Source organism: Felis catus, chromosome A3, assembly GCF_018350175.1.
Source record: "Felis catus isolate Fca126 chromosome A3, F.catus_Fca126_mat1.0, whole genome shotgun sequence".
Lineage (NCBI taxonomy): Eukaryota > Metazoa > Chordata > Mammalia > Carnivora > Felidae > Felis > Felis catus.
Genome location: NC_058370.1, coordinates 15243285 through 15267597, shown reverse-complemented (window position 1 = coordinate 15267597; position 24313 = coordinate 15243285). Strand labels below are relative to the sequence as shown.

General features: G+C 42.2%; 3 protein-coding genes across 10 annotated transcripts in view; 1 reads left to right on the top strand and 2 right to left on the bottom strand.

Annotated features, from left to right (window-relative positions):
- The window catches only part of WFDC11 (WAP four-disulfide core domain 11), a 76014-nt gene that overhangs the window by 8619 nt on the left and 43082 nt on the right, over positions 1–24313 (bottom strand). For 5 of the 8 annotated variants that reach the window (XM_023251195.2, XM_023251196.2, XM_045053546.1 and 2 more), the window contains exons 1-3: positions 6162–6295; positions 4828–4929; positions 1738–1860 (exon numbers count right to left, since the gene is read on the bottom strand). Coding sequence is in view for 4 of the 8 variants with exons in the window: in XM_045053543.1 (XP_044909478.1) it covers positions 1738–1797 (60 nt within the window). In the remaining 4 variants the exon portion in view is untranslated. Of the gene's footprint in view, positions 1–1737; positions 1861–4552; positions 4930–6161; positions 6296–24313 lie in introns of those variants that run through there. The other 3 variants (XM_045053542.1, XM_045053545.1, XM_045053544.1) reach the window with 2 other exon arrangements.
- Positions 6451–8077, bottom strand: WFDC10B (WAP four-disulfide core domain 10B). The gene is made up of 2 exons (XM_023251198.2): positions 7654–8077; positions 6451–6745 (listed from the first exon to the last, which is right to left on the bottom strand). Exons 1-2 carry the CDS (start codon positions 7742–7744, stop codon positions 6612–6614), a joined length of 225 nt encoding a protein of 74 aa, XP_023106966.1. The 5' UTR covers positions 7745–8077; the 3' UTR covers positions 6451–6611.
- WFDC13 (WAP four-disulfide core domain 13) lies at positions 13526–19402 on the top strand. Its single transcript, XM_045055071.1, has 3 exons — positions 13526–13613; positions 16348–16498; positions 19297–19402. The coding sequence occupies exons 1-3, from the start codon at positions 13526–13528 to the stop codon at positions 19400–19402; spliced, it is 345 nt and encodes a 114-aa protein (XP_044911006.1).

Genomic DNA, 24313 nt, shown 5'->3' with positions numbered 1-24313 from the left:
AACCTGGACCACTTTTCTTACAGCATACACAAAAATAAATTCAAAATGGATGAAAGACCTAAATGTAAGACAGGAATCCATCAAAATCCTCGAGGAGAAAGCAGGCAAAAACCTCTTTGATCTTGGCTGCAGCAACATCTTACTCAACACGTCTCCAGAGGCAAGGGAAACAAAAGCAAAAATGAACTACTGAGACCTCATCAAAATAAAAAACTTCTGCACAGCAAAGGAAACAAGCAGCGAAACTAAAAGGCAACCAACGGAATGGGAAAAAATATTTGCAAACGACATATCAGATAAAGGGTTAGTATTCAAAATCTTTAAAGAACTTCTCAAACTCAACACCCGAAAAACAAATAATCCAGTGAAAAAATGGGCAAAAGACATGAATAGACACTTCTCCAAGAAGACATCCAGATGGCCAACTGACACATGAAAAAATGCTCAACTTCAGTCCTCACCAGGGAAATACAAATCAAAACCACAATGAGATACTACCTTACACCTGTCAGAATGGCTAACATTAACAACTCAGGCAATAACAGATGTTGGCGAGGATGCAGAGAAAGAGGATCTCTTTTGCATTGTTGGTGGGAATGCAAGCTGGTGCAGCCACTCTGGAAAATAGTATGGAGGTTCCTCAAAAAGTTAAAAATATAACTACCCTACAACCGAGCAATAGCACTACTAGGTATTTATCCAAGGGATACAGGTGTGCTCTTTCAAAGGGGCGCATGCACCCCAATGTTTATAGCAGCGCTATCAACAATAGCCAAAGTATGGAAAGAGCCAAAATGTCCATCAACTGATGAATGGATAAAGAAGATGTGGTATATGTATACGATGGAGTATTACTCGCCAATCAAAAAGAATGAAATCTTGCCATTTGCAACTACGTAGATGGAACTGGAGGGTATTATGCTAAGTGAAATTAGTCAGAGAAAGACAAGTATCATATGACTTCATTCATATGAGGGCGTTAAGACACAGAACAGATGAACACAAGGGAAGGGAAGTAAAAATAATATAAAAACAGTGAGGGGGACAAACATAACAGACTCTTAAATACGGATAACAAACAGAGGGTTACTGGATGGGTTGTGGGAGGGGGATGGGCTAAATGGGTAAGGGGCACTAAGGAATCTACTCTTGAAATCATTGTTGCCCTATATGCTAATTTGGATATAAATTAAAAAAAATAAAAAAATTAAAAAAAGAAAAATGGTCAGATTTATGTGTATTTTATCACAATAAAAGTAGAAAAATTATAGTGGAAAATCCTGTGACTATTTTAAAATTTAACATTTATAATGAATATTTTCCCATAGTCTTAAATATTTTCTACAACTTCATTGATTAAGAGATTGGTCTGCCAATTGACATATTGGTTGTTCCAGTTTTTCCCTATTGTAAGCAATCATTTCACTATTATTAGTTACATTCTTATAACTAAATCCTTGAGCATTTCTTTATTCCTTGGGAAAGCCAATGTGAGAAGAAATGAAAATACACACAATTTAATCTGTGCATAAATGTTGCCAATTCTCCCTTCATAATGTTTGGGTTATACTTGCACCAACAGAATATGGGTCAACCCATTTTCCCTCATCCTGACCCTGAACCATAGATGATCCAGAATGTCATTCAGAGGAGCCAATGTATTATTGATTGGAAGTGCACAGTTGTATAGTGTCATACTCACAGACCTTAGGTTCATCAGACAGATTTGAAACTCACCTCCACCACTTGCTGACTGAAAGACTTTAGGTAAGTCGTCTCATTTCTCTGAAACTTCATTTACTCACATGTAAGAATGGGAAGAATAGAGTTCATCCCATCAGGTGTTATAAGATCGTTTTCCTAAAACAAAACAAAACAAAACGAAAAATACAGCTCAACAAGGAAAGCAAATAAATCAATCTATAACCCATAGCCACAGCCTAATGAGGAAATAGAGAATGCTACAAATTTCAAACAATCTGTGAGCAGAGAAATAAAACACTCATATCCAGCAGATTTGGATTAGTAGTGTTGGCATCCACATAGATGCAATGTGAAAATTAATAAAGGAAAACCTCACTGAAATGGAGTTGGGAGGCCACCAGGGGGAGTGCTCCTACCACACTACTTGTTATCAATTGCTGACCCAACAGGAAATGTTCCCAGAAAGTGGATAGTACCTTAGCTTTGTTGTCACAGCAAGACGAAAGGTGTTCCTCCTCCCCTGGCAATAGCCCACCCAATAAGAGACTATCACAACCAATGAAAAGCCATTCTAGTTGGAACTCCCTGTTAATTCCCACTTTCCTCTATAAAAGAACCTTCCTCTCCTTTCTTCTCTGGACTTGCCTATTCTTCTGTTGAAGCTTGTTAGCCCTGATTTGCAATTCTCTGCTATTCCCAAGTTAACCTATTCTTGCTGGTAAAAATAACTGACAGTTTTATATTTTAGGTTAACGGCAAAGACATACACAGATTGTATGGAAATGAGATATGAGCAGGGGGCTTAGCATAGAACACAAGGCTGATACCTGGTAGATCAGGTCTCTCTGGTTCCTAAGAAACCATAAGGAAGGGACCCAAGGGACCCAAATAGGCAGATATTAAAAGACACCACTTCTTAGGGAATGTATGTGTGGAAAGGGGAGCCCCTGTCGGAGACTTAGTGGCAGCAGGCAAGAATGAAGCAAGAGGAGATATCAGTGGGTCTTTGGAGCCCAAATACCTGATTATGTAGGTTGCTCATTTCCAGAAGAAATTATCTGATCAAGCCCAGTCTCATTTATACCATTTCTATTTGACAATGGACTGCCTCTATACACATCCCATTTTAAGACTTCATAGGTCAGATAGCTCCCAATTTGTGATGGATAATTCCAGTTTCAAAGTGACTCAATGTCCCATGGTCAGGCATTCAGTTTTTTTACTGGGGTCCACTGGCAAGTAAAGAGATGCTTCTCAAATGGAAAGCACTTGTCAACAGAAGAGGACAAGGCTTGACCTCAATACTCCAAGTATGTGTTCTGTGATTCTCCTACTTGAGTATGCAAATGTTCTATCCAGCATCTTAATCCACCAGAGACACATTTAGTAAAATGCACAGGCTAGGTGCTAAGACCCAACTGGCAGGCAACTTTCAACATACCCTGGTCATGCTGCAGAATCTTTTCTTAATTTGGGTCTTATTCAAAACTAGTAGCCTTAAAAAGCATGAATAGACACTTTTCCAAAGAAGACATCCAGATGGCTAACGGACACACAAAAAGATGCTCAACATCACTCTTCATCAGGGAAATACAAATCAAAACCACAATGAGATACCACCTCACACCAGTCAGAATGGCAAACATTAACAACTCAAGCAACAACAGATGTTGGCAAGGATGTGGAGAAAGGGGAATCCTCTTGCACTGTTGGTGGGAATGCAAACTGGTGCGGCCACTCTGGGAAACAGTATGGAGGTTCCTCAAAAAATTAAAAATAGAATTACCCCATGACCCAGCAATTGAACTACTAGGTATTTATCCAAAGGATACAAAAATGCTGTTTCCAAGGGGCACCTGGACCCCAATGTTTATAGCAGCACTATCGACAACAGCCAAAGTATGGAAAGAGCCCAAATGTCCACCTACTGGTGAATGGATAAAGAAGATGTAATGTACATATAAATGGAATATTGCTCGCCCATCAAAAAGAATGAAATCTTGCCATTTGCAACAATGTGGATAGAACTAGAGTGTATTATGCTAAGCAAAATAAGTCAGTCAGAGAAAGACCAGTATCATATGATTTCACTCATATGTGGAATTTCAGAAACAAAACAGATGAACACAAGGGAAGGGAAGCAAAAATAAGATAAAAACAGAGAGGGAGACAAACCATAAGAGACTTTTAAATACAGAGAACAAACTGACGGTTGTTGGCGGGGTGTTGGGTGAGGTGATGGGCTAAACGGGCAATGGGCATTAAGGAGGCATCGGTTGGGATGAGCACTGGGTGTTATATGTAAGTGATGAATCACTAAGTTCTATTCTTGAAATTATTATTATACTATATGTTGACTAACTTGGACTTAAAAAAGAAAAAAACTCTGAAAAAATAAAAAAATTAAAAAAAACTAGCAGCCTTATATTTCCCAAGGAAATAGAGAATGCCCAAAAGTGACATTTGTCATCTCCAAAATCCAGAGGCCCACCATGCATTTTCTCTTGCTTCATGGTGAACAATACAAGGTGCAGGAAGTTGTCTCCTGTCTCAAGAGAATGTCTCCATATGACCTAGACCAGTGGATCTCTGAAAATACACCAGATAGAAAGTCTTATCCTCTGGCATGCATGTGATGAAGCATGTAGGATACCTATTATTTCCCCGTGGTCAGTTAGCACAATGTAAGTGACCTGAGAGACCAGCATGATGTCCTGTGGGATATCAAGTAATCAAAGTCTCTTCAACCTCTATCATGTCACAGGGCCAAGGAGATGACTTAGTCCTGACTAAGATAGTGAAGGCATGTGGCTGAGTCCCTGCATATGAGAAAGCCACTTCTTATTACCGTGATGAGAACTTGCGAAGAAAAAATTTGCTACAGCATGTCTGGGGCATGAGAAGAGAACGGTGCAGAAACCAGGGCAACGGCAAGGCCATTGTTTCTCACAGACAGACCAGCCTGATCAACGATTCTCCTCAGCTGGGAGTTGGCTTTCTGGAGACCCAAGCCATGGCACAATTTACATTCGCTTCCTCCTCTGCCTCCATGAGATTCAGGGTCTTGCAGGGGTCCCCACTCCTCCGCTTGATCTACCACAGGGGCACACAGTTGTCCCATACCACAGAACTTGCAGTGCTGGCCAGGCAAGCACTCCTCCCAGCCAAAGCAGTCTAGGTGTGGCCTCTCGGTCCAGTGAGGCAATGTGGAGTGTCCAGAGAGCTCTGGGGAACAGGCCAAGACACGAGTTATCACAATGGAGAAAACCAGATCCTTCCAGTAGAATTCATGGTCTGGGGTGCTCACACTGGTGGCAAGGAATAGGTCAGCTGGCAGCATGGTGAACCCACATAGTGGGGAACACTGGTCATGGACACGGGAGGTCATTCCCTATGTGGGCCCTGGCAGGTAGCTTTGCCTCTCTTAATAGTCTCTCCCAGGGTGTTCGGGGGCATGGCCAAGCACTGGGAAGATGCTTGCAGAGTCAGGTTGTCTGAGGAAGCACCCACTAAGATCTCCTGCAGGGCATGCCCTTACCATCCACCTACATCGGATGATGTCTGTGCTGCTAATGGATCATGATCTCTTTCCTACAGTCTCCTAGTCCCAGCTCCCAGGATAGGTGGAGAAGCTCCTCCAATACCAGGAGCCCTGGGATGCTTCTGAGGTGGGCCATAGACTCTGGCCTGAGGGATGCTGGTTTCTTCTGTGGGAAATCCTCACTGATGCCCACAGGAAGCACTGCCCTGGAGTTTAACACTGCACACCTGCCTCCAGCAAGCCCTGCCTACCTGCCTGAGTTCTTCACACTTGAATCCAAGTCTCCTTTGGGCACATGTGACCTAGTCCCTGGATTTAGTCCCAGGACCTCAGAGGAGCTCTGCTTGCACAGAATTCCACTGATTCACCATGAGACCATGGGCAACACTCATACTGACTCCTTAGTGGCCAATTAATCCTTAGTAGCATCACCGTGAACCACCTGTTCCCCACCACCTGGCTTCTTTCTGGGTTAAAAGAGAGAGAGAATGAGACCATAAGGAGGAGGATTGGGGAAAGGTGGGGACCATTCATTTGATGGAAGACACTGGAGTCTCAGGTCCTGGGACCCCATTCCGTGCCCCATCACAAAAGAGGCCATATTGATGGAGGATGGGATGGGAGACGATAGTGTAGGCACTCACTTCCACACCCATGTTCTCACAATAATGGAGGAGCAGTGAGCAAACAGGGAGTCCAGACGAACATCCTCCTCTAGCCACAACATGACCCCTCACTGTCTTTTGGCCTCAAGCATGTCACTTAACTCCCTGCGATGGGTTTTCTATATTGTAAACATATGGTAACCTGAACCTCACAAGGAGAATGGGTAGAACAGGATGGAGGTGGATTAAATTTAAGAAGAAGCCTCCTTGGGGACCTCCTACTTTGTGCCCAGAGTGTAGCCCCACCCCACCTCATGTTTAACTTGGCCCTTCTGACTCCAGGCTGAGGAGTGTTCTGGTTAGCATTGGGAGGTACCACACATGAGCAGTTTCTTCCCTGGCGTCACTGGTTCAATGAGCAGATCCACAATGAGGCTGGGCCTCGGGGCCCTGGTGGGGGAGCAGGGGCCCATGGGAGAGAAAATAAAGAAACATCACAAGGGGGGAGAGATCAGAGCCCTGGACCCAGAGAAGGGAGCGCTCTGGGGTCTGCACTGGGTCCTCAATGACTATAGGCCCCGGGAGTAAGATAGGCAGGTCTGTGGACATTTGTTCTGGTTTATTTGACAGGAACAAACAGTTCAGGCAGGGTAAAGGTGTACTCCCGTTGACATCCTGGTGCCCAGGATCTGAGGTCCTTGTGCTTTGGTCTGAATAGAAGTTTGGGGGAGCAGGATGCAAAGTCCAGCGCCCTCACCCCCTCACTGGAGGCTCATGCAAACGTTCCCACAGAAGGTTGAACAACATACAGTATTTGCTTTTGGACACTTTAGAAAATATGAACAGTGATTGCTGCAAAGATACACGCTGGGCTTCTTCTCACAGGCCTTTAGACCTAAAAAGAGCAGAATCAGTCAGTGGAACCAGATCCCTCAAGAGCACTCCTCTCACGCTTAAATCCTCTCCCAAAAACCCTAAAACCCAAGTCCTACTCATGACGCTCTTGAACTTTTCAGGGAACGCAAGTTCTTCCCTTTACCCGAACCTGGTGATTGTAGTATCTTAAATCCTATATCCCCCCACCCACACACCTTCTGCCCCAACAGATCTCAATGCCTGGCCTCCCTGGGCCCTCTCCTTTCTCTGCAGACAGGAACCTGTCTCCCATGTTAATCATGGTCTTGGTGAAGTCACCCCCATAGAATCTACACTCTGAGAACTCAGCAAAGTCTGAGACACCCCGCAGACCCTCTCACTCCCCAGGATTTGCAGGGTCCAGAGAGGAAGATGACCTGTCACTGTGTCCAGGACCCCTGCCCCTTCCCAGAAAATACCACTTTCACTATTTCCCTTCTGCTGCCACCATCCTGGTCCTCTGATGAGAACTTCGACTTGACCCTGGACACCCCAAAGCTTATTTTCCCAGGGCCCTTTCATTCTGTACCCACTCCCATCAATATCTCCGGATCTTTAGAGATCACATACGTGCAGAAATCCAAGAATAGTGGTTGGGTGTCCCCAAGTGATTTTCAGCCCCGATGTACCTCTCACTACACTATGTACCATTTGTGTCCTAGTATTTGGAATGGAGAGTCAAAAGACATAGGTTCCCCCCCACCCCCATTATTGTTCCCAGTGCGGGGTAAAGGGGCCAGAGGGCCATGACTTTGGACGACCCAGAGTCTTCATAGTGCTGTAGTCAGAGCAGGATGCGCTGAAAAGTTCCAGTTTCCAGGTCCTCCCCAGAAGCGACACAGCACCTCTTGCCCCCTTCCCTCCCCACCCCCTTAGTCCATCACCTACCCTGCATCCTGTTCAGTTTACGGTGCCCTCCCTGGGCCTGTAGCAGCAGCACACAGAGGAGAAGCATGGGCAGGAGAGCCTGGGTTGGCATGACTCTGGCCAGAGAGGAGAGCTCTCAGTCTGGCACAGGCTTCCCTGGAGAGCTGGGTGGTTATCCCAGGCTCCTCCCTGCTTCCACTGGCCAAAAACATTTCCTCTCCTTTGCCTGCCTTTACCATGGCCTTTTCTCTGTGGCACTAGGGCTTCTGCAGACCACTCTCCTTTCACACGTCTAAACCCCTCTTTTGCACACAAAATTTTTTTCCCTGAAAGAAATAATATTTCTATATTCTAATTATAAAATAATTTACAGAAAAGAAGAAAACATTATTTTTGCAGGAGGATATAAAAACAACCTCAGTCCATCAGTGGTTGAATAGATGAAGAAGATGTGGCATATATATATATAATATGTTATATTATATATAAATATATATTATTATATATTATATACTTATATAATATACAATATGTTATATATAATATATATACATTATTTAGCCCTGAGAAGGAAGGAAATCCTGCCATTTTTGACAACGTGGATAAAACTTGAGGCATTGTGTTAAGTAAAATGTCAGACAGAAAAAGATAAATATTGTATGATAACACCTCTATATGGAATCCAAAAATGCTGAACTGTTAGAAACAGAGAGTAGAATGATTGGCTGGAGACTGGAGAATGGGTAAATGTTGGCAAAGGGTATAAACTTCTAGTTATAAGATGAATAGATGTGGGGATCTAACATACAGCATAGTGATTATAGATAACAAGACCATATTACCTAGTTGAAAGTTGCTAAGAGAGTAGATCTTATGTGTTCTCACTACAAATAAGAAATGATAAGGAAGTGATGTGATGGAGTGGTAGATCATTTTACAATATATAAGCATATCAAATCCACACATCGTACACCTTAAACTTATACAATGTTATATCAATTATATCTTAATAAGGCTGGAAAACAATATATTACATATATAATTTCATACATTACACACATGTATTTTTTCCTGCTTGAAAAAATTTTGAAATAGATCAATTATATCTTAATAAAGCTTAAAATATATATTAACACACATTTTCCAGATTTATTAATATATATTAATTCTAAGTAATTAATATAATAAAAAATGTTATATACAGAGAGACTAGAAGAGGACATGGGAAGAATAGGAGCACACAGTAAGTATCTTAGAGCTCAGACAGAAGAGGAGATCTGTCAGTCAAGAGCCCAGGGCAGGTTCTCCAGGAGAAGGTGGTTATTGAGTGTAAATATTGCGGAGAAATATTAAATGCTCTCAGAAATGAAGAAGTTGACTTTCCCCTAAGAGGAGAAAAGGGGGAAACCTGTGGACACTGGGTTCCCAATAGGCTGGGAAGCTGGGAAGAAGCTGGATAGCAGTGAAGATTTGAACCTTGTTTTGATATTCTAAACTCCAAATACAGTCTCCTTCAGTACACAGATATAGCTTATTTTTAAAAACTATGAAACTTTCATCTATAGTTTCAGTGATATATAATCAACCGCATTAATATAAAGAAGGGGGGAAAATTACATGATACTCTCAACTGAAACAGAAGAGACATTTTACAAATGCACCACATTCATGAAACTAGCAACAGAAAGAACTTCCTCAACATGATTAAAGGTATCTATGAAAAATACACCACTATCATCATATTCAGTGGTGAAAGAGTGAAAGCTTTCCGCCCAAGATCAGGAATAAGACAAAAAATGCAACTGTCATTATTGCTGGTCGACATTGCACTGGAAGTTTTAGCCAAAGCAATTAAGCAAGAAAAAGCCATCTAAATTGGAAAGAAAGAAATAAAATTCTGTCTTTTTGCAAATGACATGATCCCATGTAGAGAAATTCCCCAAGAATCCACACAAAAAATTAGCAGAGCTAATAAACAAATTCACCAAAGTTGCAAAGTATAAAAATAACACACAAAAATCAACTGTGTTTCTATACATCAACAGTTAGCAATCCAAAAGAAAAATTAAGAAAACAATTCAATTTATAATAAGATACAAAATGATAAAATATCTAGGAATAAATGTAACCATGAAGGTGAAAGACTTGTGCACCAAAAAATACAAAACATTGCTGAAAGAGATTAAGGAAGACCTAAATAAATTAAAAGACATCCCATATGTGTGGATTGGAAGATCTAAGATGTTAAAATGGTGATGCAATGGAATCCCACATAAAATTCCAATGGCTTTTTTTTTTTTGCAGAAATGAGGAAGCCAAACCTCAAATTCACATGGAATTTCAAGGGGCATGCCATATACACAAAAACATATTGATAAAGTACTACAAATTGGAGAACTCACATTTCTCAATTTCAAAACTTACTACAAAGCTACAATAATCAAGAGTGTGGTACTTGCATAAGGACAGACATATAGATTAACAAATAAAATTGAGGGGTGCCTGGATGGCTCAGTGGTTGAGCATCCAACTTCGGCTCAGGTCATGATCTTATGGTCCGTGAGTCCGAGCCCCACATCAGGCTCTGTGTTGACAGCTCAGAACCAGGAACTTGCTTCAGATTCTGTGTCTCCCTTTCTCTCTGCCCCTCCCTTGCTCACACTCTGTCTCTCTCTCAAAAATAAAAAACATTAAAAACAAAAACAAATAGAATCGAGAGTCCAGAAATAAACCCACACATCTATGGCCAATGATTTTTAACAAGGGCATCAAGACCAAGAATAGTCACATCAACAAATGGTATTGAGACCATTTGCAAAAGATATCTAAATGCAAAAGAATGAAACTGGACCCCTATATCACACCATATACAAAAGTTAATTCAAGGTTGATCAATGATTTAAATATAAGAGCTATAAAATTCTAAGATGAAAGTGTAGAGGTAAATCATCATGACCTCGTATTAGGCAAGAAATGGCATCAAAAGCATAGCAACAACATCAACAAAATAGGTGAGTTGGACTTCATCAAAGTTAAGAACACTTGTGCACCAAATGACTATCAAAAAGGTGAAAAACAACACATAAAGCGGTAAAATATATTTGAAAAATATATGTTTGATAAAAGTCTAATATCTGGAATATAAAAATAACTTCCAATTCAAAGAAGATAACCCAGTGACAAAGTTGCAAAGGACTTGAATAGACATTTCTCCAAGGAAGAAACAGAAATGGTCAGCAAGCACATGAAAAGATGCTCAACATCATTAGTTATTAGGGGAATGCAAGTCAAAACCACAAGTAAATACCTCTTCACACTCTCAGGGATGACTATAAACAAAGGAGGAGGAGGAGGTGGAGGAGGAGGAGGAGAGGAAGAAGAAGAAGAAGAAGAAGAAGAAGAAGAAGAAGAAGAAGAAGAAGAGAGGGAAGAGAATAAGAGTTGGCAAGGATGTGGAGAAATTGGAACTCCTATGCATTAGTGATAAAAAAGTGTATGTTAAATAGTTCAACAACTAGAAGCAGCCTGAAATTTCCTCAGAACTTAAACATATAACCCATCAATTCCACTGCTAGCTATTATACCCCAGATAATATGTATATATACATAAATACGTATATATGTATATCTATATATACTAAAAAGAAGTGAAAATAGGTGCTAAAAAAATTACTTGTACACAAACATTTGTAGTGCACTATTTGCAATCACCAAAGAATGGAAACAACCCAAATGTCTATCAACAGATGAATGGATAAGCAAGTTGTGGCATATACATGCAATGGAATATTCAGATATAAAAATGAATAAAGTACTGATACATACTACAATGTGAATGAACCACAACAACCACAGAGATAACACTCCTCACTTATTTTGGCAAAAATTCAAAAACACGACCATACAGTCTGTTACGGGAAACACCCATGCTCACATGGTTGGTGGCACTACAAAATAGTATAAACTTTTATGGAGTAGAATTTAGTGATATCTAACAAAAGTACGTATAAATTTACCCTTTTAGGCAACAAAAATACCCACAAACATTTACCCTGATGTTACACCTTCAACAATACAGAAAATATGCATATGGTTGTTCACTGAAGCATATTTGTAATAGCAAAATCTTGGAAAATACATAAATGCCCATTGAAAGGAGATTGGCCAAATGACTAAGTTTGTGTGTACACGGTAGTGTAGAACACAGCTGTAAAAAAGGAGAAATTGCTACGAGCTGCCTTAGGGTAATTTTCAGGATATATTGTTAAATGAAAACAACAAAGTGCAAGTGAGTATATTTGTGCAAGAAAAAAAAAGGAAATTAAAGATTCGGGTAACTAATTATCTTTATCTTACACAAAATTTCCCGCATATTTGATAAAGTCTGCTCTTCAGCACATTCTATGAGGTTAGTGCAAACTTACTACAAAACCAAGCAAGGACAGTATGAGAAAGGAAAGTTACAGGCACAGTTCTCTTATAAATATAGATATAAAATCCCTTAAAAATTGGAAACTGAACCAAATGATATGAAAAATGATAATATAAAATGATCACATTAGATGACTAGAGAAATGCAAGAATGGTTTAATGTTAGAAAATCTGAAATGTAATTCAACACATTAACAGAAAAAAGCAAAAATATAACTTCACATAAATTAAGGAAAATTTTCTTGTCAGGAATGAAAGAGAACTTTCTGGACCTGATAAAAGATGTTTATGAGAAACCTAAAACAGATACTACCCTAAAAGGGGAAATTCAAGAAGCTTTTATTTTTACTTACTTACTTACTTATTTTAGAAAGAGAGAGAGTAAGTGCATAAGTGGGGGAGTGGGGGAGTGGGGCAGAGAGAGAGAGAGAGAGAGAGAGAGAGAGAGAGAATCTTAAGCAGGCTCCATGCACAGCATGGAGCCCCACACAGGGCTCGATCCCACAACCCTGGGATCATGACCTTAGCCAAAATCAAGAGTTGGACACTCAACTGACAGAGCCACCCAGATGCCCCAAAAAGCTTTCGTTTTAAATCAGGTGTCAGACAAGAATATGCACATCCTCACTTCTATACAATAATGTATAGAGGCCCTAGTCTGCACAAGAAGGCATTAAGAATGGCATAAAGTTTTTTTTTAATTTTTTTTTAATGTTTATTTATTTTTGAGAGAGACAGAGACAGAATGTGAGTGGGTTAGGGGCAGAGAGAGAGGGAGACACAGAATCTGAAGCAGGCTCCAGGCTCTGAGCTGTCAGCACAGAGCCCGACGCGAGGCTCGAACTCACGAGCTGCGAGATCATGACCTGAGCTGAAGTCGGTCGCCTAACCGACTGAGCCGCACAGTCACCCCAAGAATGGCATAAAGTTTAAAGAGAAAAATACAATTGTCATCATTTGCAGATGATGACCACCCAGAACACTGCAAGGAACACACCAAGAAATTAAGATGAACAGGGGGAGAATTTAGCAAGATAGCTAGTAACAGATCAATACACAAAAGTCATTTCTCTACATTAGCAACAAACAGAAAGAAATAACCAAAAAGTTGCCATACTGCTTACAATTTTATTTTAAAAGTCCAAGTCTCTAGGAATAAATATAACAAAGACATGCCAGAACTCTACATGGGAAGAATTATTAAAATTTTGTGAGAGGACAGCAACAAGATGGATGAGAGACATAACAAGTCCAAGATTAGGGGGTAAAATGGGTGTGAATTTGAAAACACTACCTGTCCCTGGGGTGGGTGTGGTTGGGAGGCACTTGGATGTGTCACTGGAATACACAATGAATGACCATGCCTCTAATTTGCTCTCTCTTTCTCTCTTCTCGTTTGAGCTGTGCCTGGCCAAACCCAGCAGTCCTCAGCCAGGACTTACCAACCCATCCTGCCAGCAGCATGAAGCCTGTGCTGTTTCTTCAACTTCTGCTGTTGATTCACTTAGCACCTCAGCGGGTGTCTGGGAGTCCCAAGCAACATTTTATGAGTACGTGTTGGGTCTGGGCTCCAGGGAGGGAAGCAGCATTTGTAGAGATGAGAGGATCTGAGGCCTGAGGATACACATTGTGAAAAAAATACAGTATCATGTTCAAAGGTCCAAGTTTTATTGTCAGTGAGATCCAGGTTTGAATCCCTGCTGTGCGCTTACTGAGTGGTCTTGGACAAAAGTATCTGGGACTCAGATTTTATCTTTGCAATTGATACAATGATCTTGGGACAGTTGGGAGGAGAAACTGAGATAATGCACGCACACAGAGTGCACTCTTACTGGACCATGGTAAATGCTCAATAAGAATTAACTACCGCAAATGTTATCAGCCTCATCATCCAGGTTATTCTTGCTGCCTAAGTTCCTTCACGGATGCATGCGCCAACTTTTCAAGCATTAAAACAGAGAGGAAAATTACATTGGTAGAACTCGAGCTGTCACCTACATAATCTCTGCCTTGGAGAATGTTTTGGGAGGGAAGGAGAGAAAGCCTTACATTTTATTCCACATTTTTTTTAAGTTTATTTCTTTGTTTTGAGAAAGAGAGAGACAGAGCACAGGTGGGAGAAGGGCAGAGAGAGAGAGGGAGAGAGAGAAAGAGAGAGAGAGAGAGAGAGAGAGAGAGAGAGAGAGAGAATCCCAAGCAGGCTCTGCTCTGACAGCACAGAGCCCAACACAGGGCTCAAACTCATGAACGGTGAGATCATGACCTGAGCCAAAATCAAGAGTCAGACACTCAACAACTGAGCCACCCAGGTACCCCTATTCCACATTTTAAATATTCAGAGGGACCTGCACAATTGCCATTGACTGTCATCAATGGCAAAGTACAGAGTCCATCTCAGCAGCCACCATTGCCCAGCTTAACCTAACAAGAGTGCTGACCATGTTATGTTGACTTTGACCAATGCCAAATGGGAAAAGAACTATTATCCATCATACCTGCACCCTTCTATGCAGAGAGCATCCTCAGAATACTGAGGCTCAGAAGAGGGATGTGAGTACTATCTCAGGTGTACAGGGAGGGGGGATCCTGTTTTAGGGGTCTCAGAGAGGGCACGTAGATTTGTAAGACTGAGGGAGGCTAAACTAGATGCAAGAGAATGGGGGAATCCAGGGTAGAGTTAATTGGAGAATAAACGACTAAAATTTTTTTAATTTTCTTATGTTTATTTATTTGTGAGAGTGAGAGAGACAGAGCATGAGCTGGGGAGGGGCAGAGAGAGAGGGAGACACAGAATGCGAAGTAGACTCCAGGCTCTGGGCTGTCAGCACAGAGCCCCATGCAGGGCTTGAACTCACAGGCCACAAGATCATGACCTGAGCTAAAGTTGGACGCTTAACAGACTGAGACACCCAGGGGCCCCTCAAGGACTAAAATTGGAAAGGAAATACAAAGAGGGGTCCTGAAAGACTAGTAAGTCTTTGTGAGTAAAATTGGGACCAGATACCCAGAAAAGGAGGCAAAACTTGAGAAGATCCGCCTCTCTGAGATCCCTGGCTCGCAGACTCCTTCCCCACACTGTTTCATTGATTCCCCAAGCTCCCCCAAAGTGGGGGCCAGTTCCAATTTCTTGCACTGAACTAATGAGCCATGGGATGACTTGGAGACCCAGGGTGAGCTTCATACTGGTCTCTGCCAAGTTGTCAATAGCTTGGGCCTTGGCTTTTTTCTCTGGTGCCATTTGCTGTTACAATTATAGCCCCCAACTTCATCATCATTTGTTCCTTCCAGGTCGGTATGATATCTTATGGATCCCCTCCTAATTGCAAATACTTGCAAAGGAATAAGTCAACAGGGGTTTATAGAATGCTCCACCTATGACATTTGCCCTGAGAAAGGGCAAGTCACAAGGTACAAAAATTAAGGCCTGGCCTGGCTTCAATAAAGGGGTTTATGGTGCCTATCCTTAATGCCATGGAGTTCAAGAACAGAAAGAAAATTGTGAGTTGGAGCCCTGCAGTAGGATCTCCTGGTGCAGGTGGTCTGGACTTTGACCCAAGAACTAAGAGATGGGAGAAATGGGATGTTAGCATGAAGATTCTTATTCTTTTCTAATAGTACAAAGTGGGGGCATCCTGGTTCTCTGGCTTCCTTATCAGAAGAGACCTGGGAGGAAAGAAAAGCCAATATTTGCACCCCATTCTGAAATGCCCACCCTCAACTCCATGAAATAAGTCACCCTCAGAACTCATTTGTGATTTGGGTTCTAGCATTCTGATGCCAGTATCATCAGTTTACTGTGTGGTCTTCGCCCTTTCCCAAAATCTTCCTTCCCACTCATTCTTCCTACACACAAATAATACATGTTAGGTCAACCCTGAGATAAACTATGTTGTTAATGAAAGTTCGTACAACTTGTTTGGGACTATGCAATGAGTCAGTGCAAATGCACCTACACACCCCTCTCTTGCTCACCACACACTGTTCATTCCCTTGAACCGGACCCAGCCAGGGTCTATAAGGTATCTGATCTGCAAGGAGGTGAATCACCAGTGGGTGTAGGGTTCTGCCTACCTCTGTCTTCAATCAGATACCCAGAGTTCTTGGTTTTCCCTGCTGAGAACTCAGAGAAAGGCAGGAGCTACAGACAAAATCTGATTCCACTTCCCTATAACCACAGGAGAAAGATCAGGGTGGCTGATTGCCTGGAAGTTCCTTAGGCTTTTGGAGTTCTGAATGTTACTCCAGCCTACTTTAATCCCTTCTCTTTCCTGTTCTGTGTGCCAGGGAGTATCTTGGAACCGCCACCCTGCAAATCAGACCCTGAAAACTGTACTCATTTCTGTACATTGCAGGAAGACTGCCATAAAGGATTTCAGTGCTGTTCTGCCTTCTGTGGGATAGTCTGTACTCTAAACATAAATATAAACCATGACAGGTAAGGGGATTCTCATTCCCAGTTCTGATCCAGCTGCCATTTGGGAATTCAACAGAAGAGTCTCTTACCAGCCCCTACAGTGGAACTATTTTTTGAACATTCACCTTCTCTTTACCAACAATAATTTCCTTAAATGTCCTGACAAAAAGAGCCTTCCTCCACTCCCAAACTTGTCTCCTCATCACCACATCTGTGAATCTCTGAATATGCCTCTCTGAACTCACCCAAAAACCCATCCACAGACCCTGCCTTGTCCCAGAATCCACTTTTATCCAGAAGCCTGGGACGTTATATCTGCAAGTCTCACCCAAATCTCAAAGTCAATCTGTTTTTTCTGGTTTTGCTTTCCCTCTTTCATCCAACACCAACCTTTGGCCCCCAGTGTTCCTGGGCACTGCACATCCTCCAGCCTGAGCAAAACTTTGGTTATTTGCTGAGGCATTAACGCTGGTCCCAAGTCTGCTGAATGGAAGTGCTTCCAGAGCAGAGAAAGGGCATTAAAGAGCTATGAGACATCTGGTTTTCTAATTCTATCTTCCAACTATGTCTTTCTATGACCTTGAGCAAGACATGTTTGCCTTTCCTATGTTTGTCTTTGTTTTTCTCATACATGAGATAAGGACTCTTTAATTCAGCCTTACAAGATTGCTATAAAGACCCACAAGGCAAGAGACTCAACCAGTGACCTTCTAAGCTGTCTTGTTTACTGCTGTATTCCCTGCCCTGAGCACAATACCCAACATAGGACACAAGGAACAGAGTGATGAAGTAGGGGCCCAGAGCCAGATACCCAGACCCAAATCCTGGCTCTATCACCTCTTAGCTGAGTGATCTCAGACAACTTAATCAACCTCTCTCCGGGCATCAGCTTCCTCATCTTTAAGACTGGAACAAGACTGAGATTAAATTAGATAACCCATGCAAGCTCTAAAAACGTTACTCATGACAGATTAATTACTCAGTAAATTTTGCAATTAGGCAACCACTTCTTTCTTAAGAGGTGGGCCTTTGCAGTGAAACTTCACATGTTTCCAGGCTCTAAAGTGGAATGCAGAAGCATAAGTAAGACTTTTTGTTGTCACTTGGTTCTTTGAGGTTCTGCTTTCTCTATGGCAGGAAAATTTAGCTTTATGGTCTAGTTTTAATGATGGAAGTAATGGAAAAATTAAATAACTATATTTCTTTTTTAATTTTTTTTAAAGTTCATTTATTTATTTTGAGAGAGAAGCAGAGAGAAAAGGAGAGAGAGAATCCCAAGCTGAGTCCACTGCCAGCCTGGAGCCCAACCCAGGGTTCGAACTCACGAACCAGGAGATCCCGACCTGAGCTAAAACCAAGAGTCAGACATGTAACCGGCTGAGCCACCGAGGCACCCCTAAATACCTACATTTCTAAGAACAAAACTTAACCAGAGAATATTTGAAAATATTTTTCTTCTACAGAACCAAACACAGGAACATAAGAAACATCATGGCTGGTAACTGAGGCATGTTTCTCAGAGCATTTTGTAAGTATGGGGGTTTGGCCTGAGATTCCCAGCATAGCCTTTTCCAGTTTTCCTCCTCTAGCCTCTCCAACATTCCTGCAATGTCAGAATAGCCTTTTGTCATCCCAGTTTCACCCTTCTCCATTACTCCCCGCACACACACCGCCACCGTTTATGCTCTCATTCCCTGGAGCAGGATGTGGTCCAGGGTGAGTTCTACCTCACAGAGCAACATAAGGAGGCAGAGTCATGGCCCCAGGGGAACACAGGGCCCTCACATCTGAGCCACTGCCAAGGATCAGGTTCTGCCAGCCTGAGGGTTAATGATGTCCTAGGCAGGAAGTCAAGCTGAGCCCTTCACACTCTGTGTGGCCTTAGTTTCCTCACACCTCTGAGACCATCAGCTTCCTCGTGTGAGAGATGAAGAGAACATCCATGTGTCAGGTTTTGCGAGGATTACATGAAGCCACGTGGAATGGAAGAACTTGATCGTTGCAAAGGGTCTGCAAAGGTTAGAAGCTGCCAGCAGCCCACTCTTTATGGGTTTCAGATTTTGCCTCTTAAAAAAAAGGGGGGTCATCTTTATTATTTTACAATGGTACAAGAAAGCTGAGCAAAATAGAGTCCTCTGTAGCTCCACCACCAAAACAAAGCTACAATTTATAATTTGGTGGATTTTGTTTTAGACTGGAAAAAGAGGAGGACCTTAGGGTCTTCTAACAGTCCTTCGGAAGTCACCAGAGTTTCCAAGGGTTATTTCAGCTTATACGGTCCTTTCATTAACCCTGTACAAAGGAGTTTGATAAATGGTGAGAAGTGGAGTCCAGTGGAGGAATTTACGTGCATGAATACCACCTTGTTCAGACCCTGGTGAGTCAGCCATGCTAACTCCTCTGCACCTTGTAGATGATTAGGCACTCTGACCACACCCTGGCTCTCCTTCAGTGCATCCGCATTGTCACGTAATCCACGGCCTGCACAGTGGGAAGATACTGAGCCTGTAATAAGAACCCAGGGGTTCTATCCAGGTGAGAGGTAACAGAAGGTGGCTGGTGCAACTATATAGAGTATTTTTATTGCAGTTTCAGGGTTGTGTGGCTACAGGTATATGAGCCGTAGCAAGCCTCATCTTAAGCATTGCCCAGAGAGACAAGACTTCATCTTCGACAAGCAGAAAAACACTGCCATAGACCTGAGTGTGTCTTCTATAGAAATAGACATCCCTATCCTGTTATCTTCTGGTAGGCTCAGCTAAGACTGTGCCCTTTGATGTATTGCATTAACTGTGATATCTGTTAGATCCCCATGTCAGAATGTTTGCTCTCCCCAACCCTACAACCTGTCCTCTGGAGAACCGTTCCCCTCGACTGGCCACTACTGCTCTGGAGGAGCTGGTGTTGGCTGGGAAGCTCAAGTGAGGAAGGAGATAGCAGTGCCAGTGAGGACCTGAGAAAAATGCTCATCTTATTCCCAGAAAGTGCTGTGTTCAGCTGCCTATGGCGGTAAAATGGGCAGAACAGCCCCGGCATAGCTTGCCAGTGTCTTCCATATAATCTGGGCTCTGGTGGGCGTGGCCAAGGGCTTCCAACTTTTTAAATGTGAGCTAATGTTTTAGCCATGCTTCACTTCATTTGGTCCCCATAGCAGCCATTATACCCAGTTTACAGGCAAGGAAACTGAGGATCATAAAGTCACACGCACAGCATTAACCAACGGGTCAGTGGTGGAGCTAGTATATAGGAATGTAAGTGCTTTAGGTCCTAGCTGCTCTGGGACTCAGTCCAGCTTTGTCCCTGCTGGCCTGGGGGAGCTGGGCATTTGCAACTCCTTGGGGCCTCAGTCTCTTCATTTAGAAATGGAGCTGAATAACACCTACCTTCAGGAGTGTCATGAGACCAAATGAGATGATGCAGGTAAAGCATGTACCACAGCACCTGATAGAGAGTCTGAGGAGAAGGTTACCATCATTGTTCACGTCTTCTCAATCCTTCTTTTATCCAAAATTCTTGTTTTAGAAAAGAATCAAAGTGTATCTTCCATCTGAAACTCCATGTTTTTAAAAAATTTCTCTAGGTTCCAAATAAATTAGCTCCCAGAGAAGATAAGCGGCATGTCTCTGACCTTGGAAACATCTAAGACGGAATCAACCATAATTGTGGAAAGTACTCCATCCCTGAGAGATAATATAATTAAACCACGTGATGAAGAACCAGATAACTCAACAATGATCTTGATTCCTCTACTAAGCCTCCAGCAACTAGGGAAGATGTTTCTTCCCCTGCAAATCCCATGGGAATGTGCCAACTTAGAAATTTGTGGTCACCTAGTCCCACGATACCACTCCCGCAACCACATCCCATCCAAATGAACTTATTCCAAGATAAATTTATCACAATTCCATGTTGCACTCTTCTCTTCTGTTTCCCCCTTTCTAATCCAGCTGATCTCTGGTGACCCCTGACCCTGAGCTGGAAACATTGTTCAAAAACTCTACAGGCTCCTTCACTGCCATGAGCTGACCTGATGTGGTTCAAGGTGACCTCTCACACTAAGAGTGGCCGGTTGAAACTATAGCTACCACTGTTTGAATCACCTGAGTTTGTTCTGTCCCTTACAAGAACACTGATCACAGGAGGCGATTTAAAGGTGAATTTATATTGGGGCGCCTCGGTGGCTCAGTCAGTTGAGCATCCAGCTTTGGCTCAGGTCATGATCTTGAAGTTCACGAGTTCAAGCCCCACATCGGGCTTTGTGCTGACAGCTCAGAGCCTCGAAACTGCGTTAGATTCTGTGTTTTCCTCTCTCTCTGCCTCTCTCCCTCCCTCTTTCTCTCTCTCAAAAATGAATTTAAAAATTTAAAATATATATATATATAAATTTATATTAATTACAACTCAGTAAAATGAAATATTCCATCAGCTCCCTAGTCTCACTAATCACATTTCAAGTGCTCAATAACCGTCCTTCGCTTGTAGCTACTGTATTGAACAATGCAAACAGAACATTTCCAACATGGCGGAAAGTTCTATTGGAAACATTGCTTTGAGTTATATGGAGCTAATGTTTAAATAATAACGGGAAAATAAAGATCATGATGTCAGAGAATTTTACAAGGGTTTACTATTATAGAAGTTTTATTTTACATTTAATGTATTAGCATTTAGTTCCAATTATTTGTAAGGAAATAAAATTCGAGGATATGTGCTAATTGTCGAAGCATGTATTTGAACTTTTTACTCTGCTATAGTATAACAGTGTAATATGAAAAAGAACCTGAGGTAGGGACAGACAGTGAAGACATTGGGAAAATGAAGGTCTTCTATCTCATAGCCACCCACACTGCGGATCTTCCAACTGAAGGAATTGGGAGTGATACAGGAATGGGCCCATGTTTTTGGAGGATTAGATGAGTGTTGGACTGGAAGGCCCACAGCCATCAAACCAAATGAAAACTGTTACTAAAAGTGGTGTGGATAGATAGTCATCAATATTACCTATAAATGTAAAATATTTGAATCAACTTTAATTTTCAACAATAGGAGACTAGTTATGTAGATTATGATAGATCCCTGGTGTGAAACAAATGTACTTATGACAAGCTGTGAAATGGAACTTTGTCCTTTGTCTCATAGATTTTAGCTGAGACTTTGTAGCTACAGACAATTATCGACGAGTGCCCACCCATTCTAAAGAGAAGTGTGAAATACCTGAAGATGAAAGTATTTACAAGTGGCCACAGTGGGTCCAATGGCCACCCTTAACCTCTAGCCATCCAAGAGAAGGTTAGATCTTTAATGTAGAGAGGGTTCGTGAACATGCTTTTGGAAGAGGTGTCATAGAACTAAGGAATGCTGTGCTCCTCTCCACCCTGCCTAATGAGAGGCTTTAGAGGAATCAACCATTCACAGGTGAGTTGAATCTTCTGCCCGAAGAGACATTGACATTCCAGCCCCAAGCTGGGTGCAGATGAACTTCAGGAAGAGGAGATCCCCTACCCTGCTGCTGTCCAAGCAGAGCATATAAGAGTGCTTAGAAGAGATTGAGGTGTGTCCTCTAAGGTTGAAAGGCATAGAGACTATTGTCCAGATGATGAGAGGTGATGGGAGATGTCTTCCCATCCAGAGTCTGAAAAAGCTAGGAAGCCTGAGGCTTTTTGTGAGCCATGGAAATAACAGAAGTATCCAGGCTTGGGACATCTAGGAAAAACTTCAGCAAGAAGGCTACGAGCTGTGGATACCTTGAGTGTGTGTTGCCAGGGGCAGTTATAGAAGAAGTTAGCATAAAGTGCTTCACCTCATCAGGGAATGCTGCAGTCTGGAACTGAAAATGGCCCTCGGACTGAGGGGGATGGGTATGGACATGCCTTAAGATTAGAAATCTTCTGGGGCGCCTGGGTGGCGCAGTCGGTTAAGCGTCCGACTTCAGCCAGGTCACGATCTCGCGGTCCGGGAGTTCGAGCCCCGCGTCGGGCTCTGGGCTGATGGCTCAGAGCCTGGAGCCTGTTTCCGATTCTGTGTCTCCCTCTCTCTCTGCCCCTGCCCCGTTCATGCTCTCTCTCTCTCTGTCCCAAAAATAAATAAATGTTGAAAAAAAAAATTTAAAAAAAAAAAAGATTAGAAATCTTCCAAAGACTCATCAACCCAAGAGTCCCAGTTCCCCTTCTGTCTTACCACAGATCTTTCTTCTAAGGCTCCAAGAATGTCCCCAACAATGGCAATTGTGTTCTACCAGTTTGGGGTTTTTTGTTTTGTTTTGTTTTTGTGTGGTTTTTTTTGGGTTTTTAGTATCCCAGGGCGGAATTCCTCTACCAAATGTCAAAAAACCGTACCTAGTTTATGGAATAAGACTGCCAAGTGGCCACTTTGTGCTTCTTATTTCACTGAACAAATCAAAAGAAGTTGCCCTGTTGGCTGTAGTGATCAGTCACCATTACAAAGGAGAAATAAGGCTGCTACTCAACAGTGGGGCAGGAATTAGAGCTAGAACACAGGAACTTTCTAGGTCTGGCATAGTGGAAGATAACAGCAACCAATACAGACAGAGCCATGAAGAGCTCACACGCTTCAGAAATGAGGATTTGGGGGGTGCCTAAGGCGCTCAGTCGGTTAAGCGTCTGACTTTGGCTCCGGTCATGATCTCACAGTTGGTGAGTTCGAGACCCGCACCGGGCTCTGGGCTGACAGCTTGGAGCCTGGAACCCGCTTTGGATTCTGTCTGTGTCTCCCTCTGTCTGCCCCTCTGCTGCTTGCACTCTGTCTGTTGCATTGTCTCAAAAATAAATAAAAACATTAAAAAAATTTTTTTAAAGAAATGAGGATTTGGAACATTCTACCAGGTGAGAAAAACAACAACATTAATCAGCTGATGCATTGCTGGCTGAAAGCAAGGGAATGTGGATGAATAGTGTGAGGAAGAAGTCAAAAATATCAGCCATGACTTTCTGATCAGAAAAGAGGACCATAATTTTCTCTTCCTTGCTATACTATGGATGTTTATAAATATAAATGTCATTAATATTGTGTGTGTGTGTTCATTTTAGTTATTTTCCATCTCCCATGTTCTTCTACTATTTTATATTATGTGAGCAGGTAATATTTACATTAGAATTTTTTGCATGGGTGTTTTAGTCAGCATTGTTCCATAACAATCCCCCACCAGTAAATCTCAGTGACAGCAACAACAAAAGTTTATTTCTCTCTCACACATAAGCAGGAAAACAGATGTCTAACTAGTCTAAACTGGATTTGACGGAGCTTAGATCCGGGCCAAGGGTAGAGTCCACTTTTGATCCTTGTGTCTCTCATTCTTCTTGGACCAATTGTTTCTCAAGAAACACTCTTCTTGTGGCAAAATGCAGAGCTCAAAAGAGGAAATCCAACCTGCAAGCATATTTCAAGCCTGATATTATTCTTTGACTAAAGCAAACAAAAGGATCAAGTCCAAAGTCAAAGACCTAGAAAATACAGAGGGAGTACAGTCTGTCCACCTGGAGGCCATTGGAAGAGGGTAGATCTATAATAATGGATTTGAGGGGCACCTGGGTGGCTCAGTCGGTTAAGTGCCTGACTTCGGCTCAGGTCATGATCCCACGGTTTGTGGATTTGAGCCCCACATTAGGCTCTGTGCTGACAGCTCAGAGCCTGGAGTCTGCTTCGGATTCTGTGTCTCTCTCTCTGCCCCTCCCCTGCTTGTGCTCTGTGTCTCTCTTTCTCAAAACTAAATAAACATTAAAATTTTTTTAATAATAATAATAATGGATTTGATAAGGTTAACAAGAAAGAGGTTAACTTAATTACTATAAATGCATATGCATCCAGTGTATTCACACT

Excerpts from the sequence above, each read along its gene's own strand:
- WFDC10B (XM_023251198.2), bottom strand. The coding sequence starts at position 7,744 with ATGCCAACCCAGGCTCTCCTGCCCATGCTTCTCCTCTGTGTGCTGCTG. Across the intron at positions 6,746-7,653 it reads TAAACTGAACAGGATGCAGG|GTCTAAAGGCCTGTGAGAAG; the intron begins GTAGGTGATGGA and ends TGCTCTTTTTAG.
- WFDC13 (XM_045055071.1), top strand. The coding sequence starts at position 13,526 with ATGAAGCCTGTGCTGTTTCTTCAACTTCTGCTGTTGATTCACTTAGCA. Across the intron at positions 13,614-16,347 it reads TCCCAAGCAACATTTTATGA|GGAGTATCTTGGAACCGCCA; the intron begins GTACGTGTTGGG and ends TCTGTGTGCCAG. Across the intron at positions 16,499-19,296 it reads ATAAATATAAACCATGACAG|AATGTTTGCTCTCCCCAACC; the intron begins GTAAGGGGATTC and ends TCCCCATGTCAG.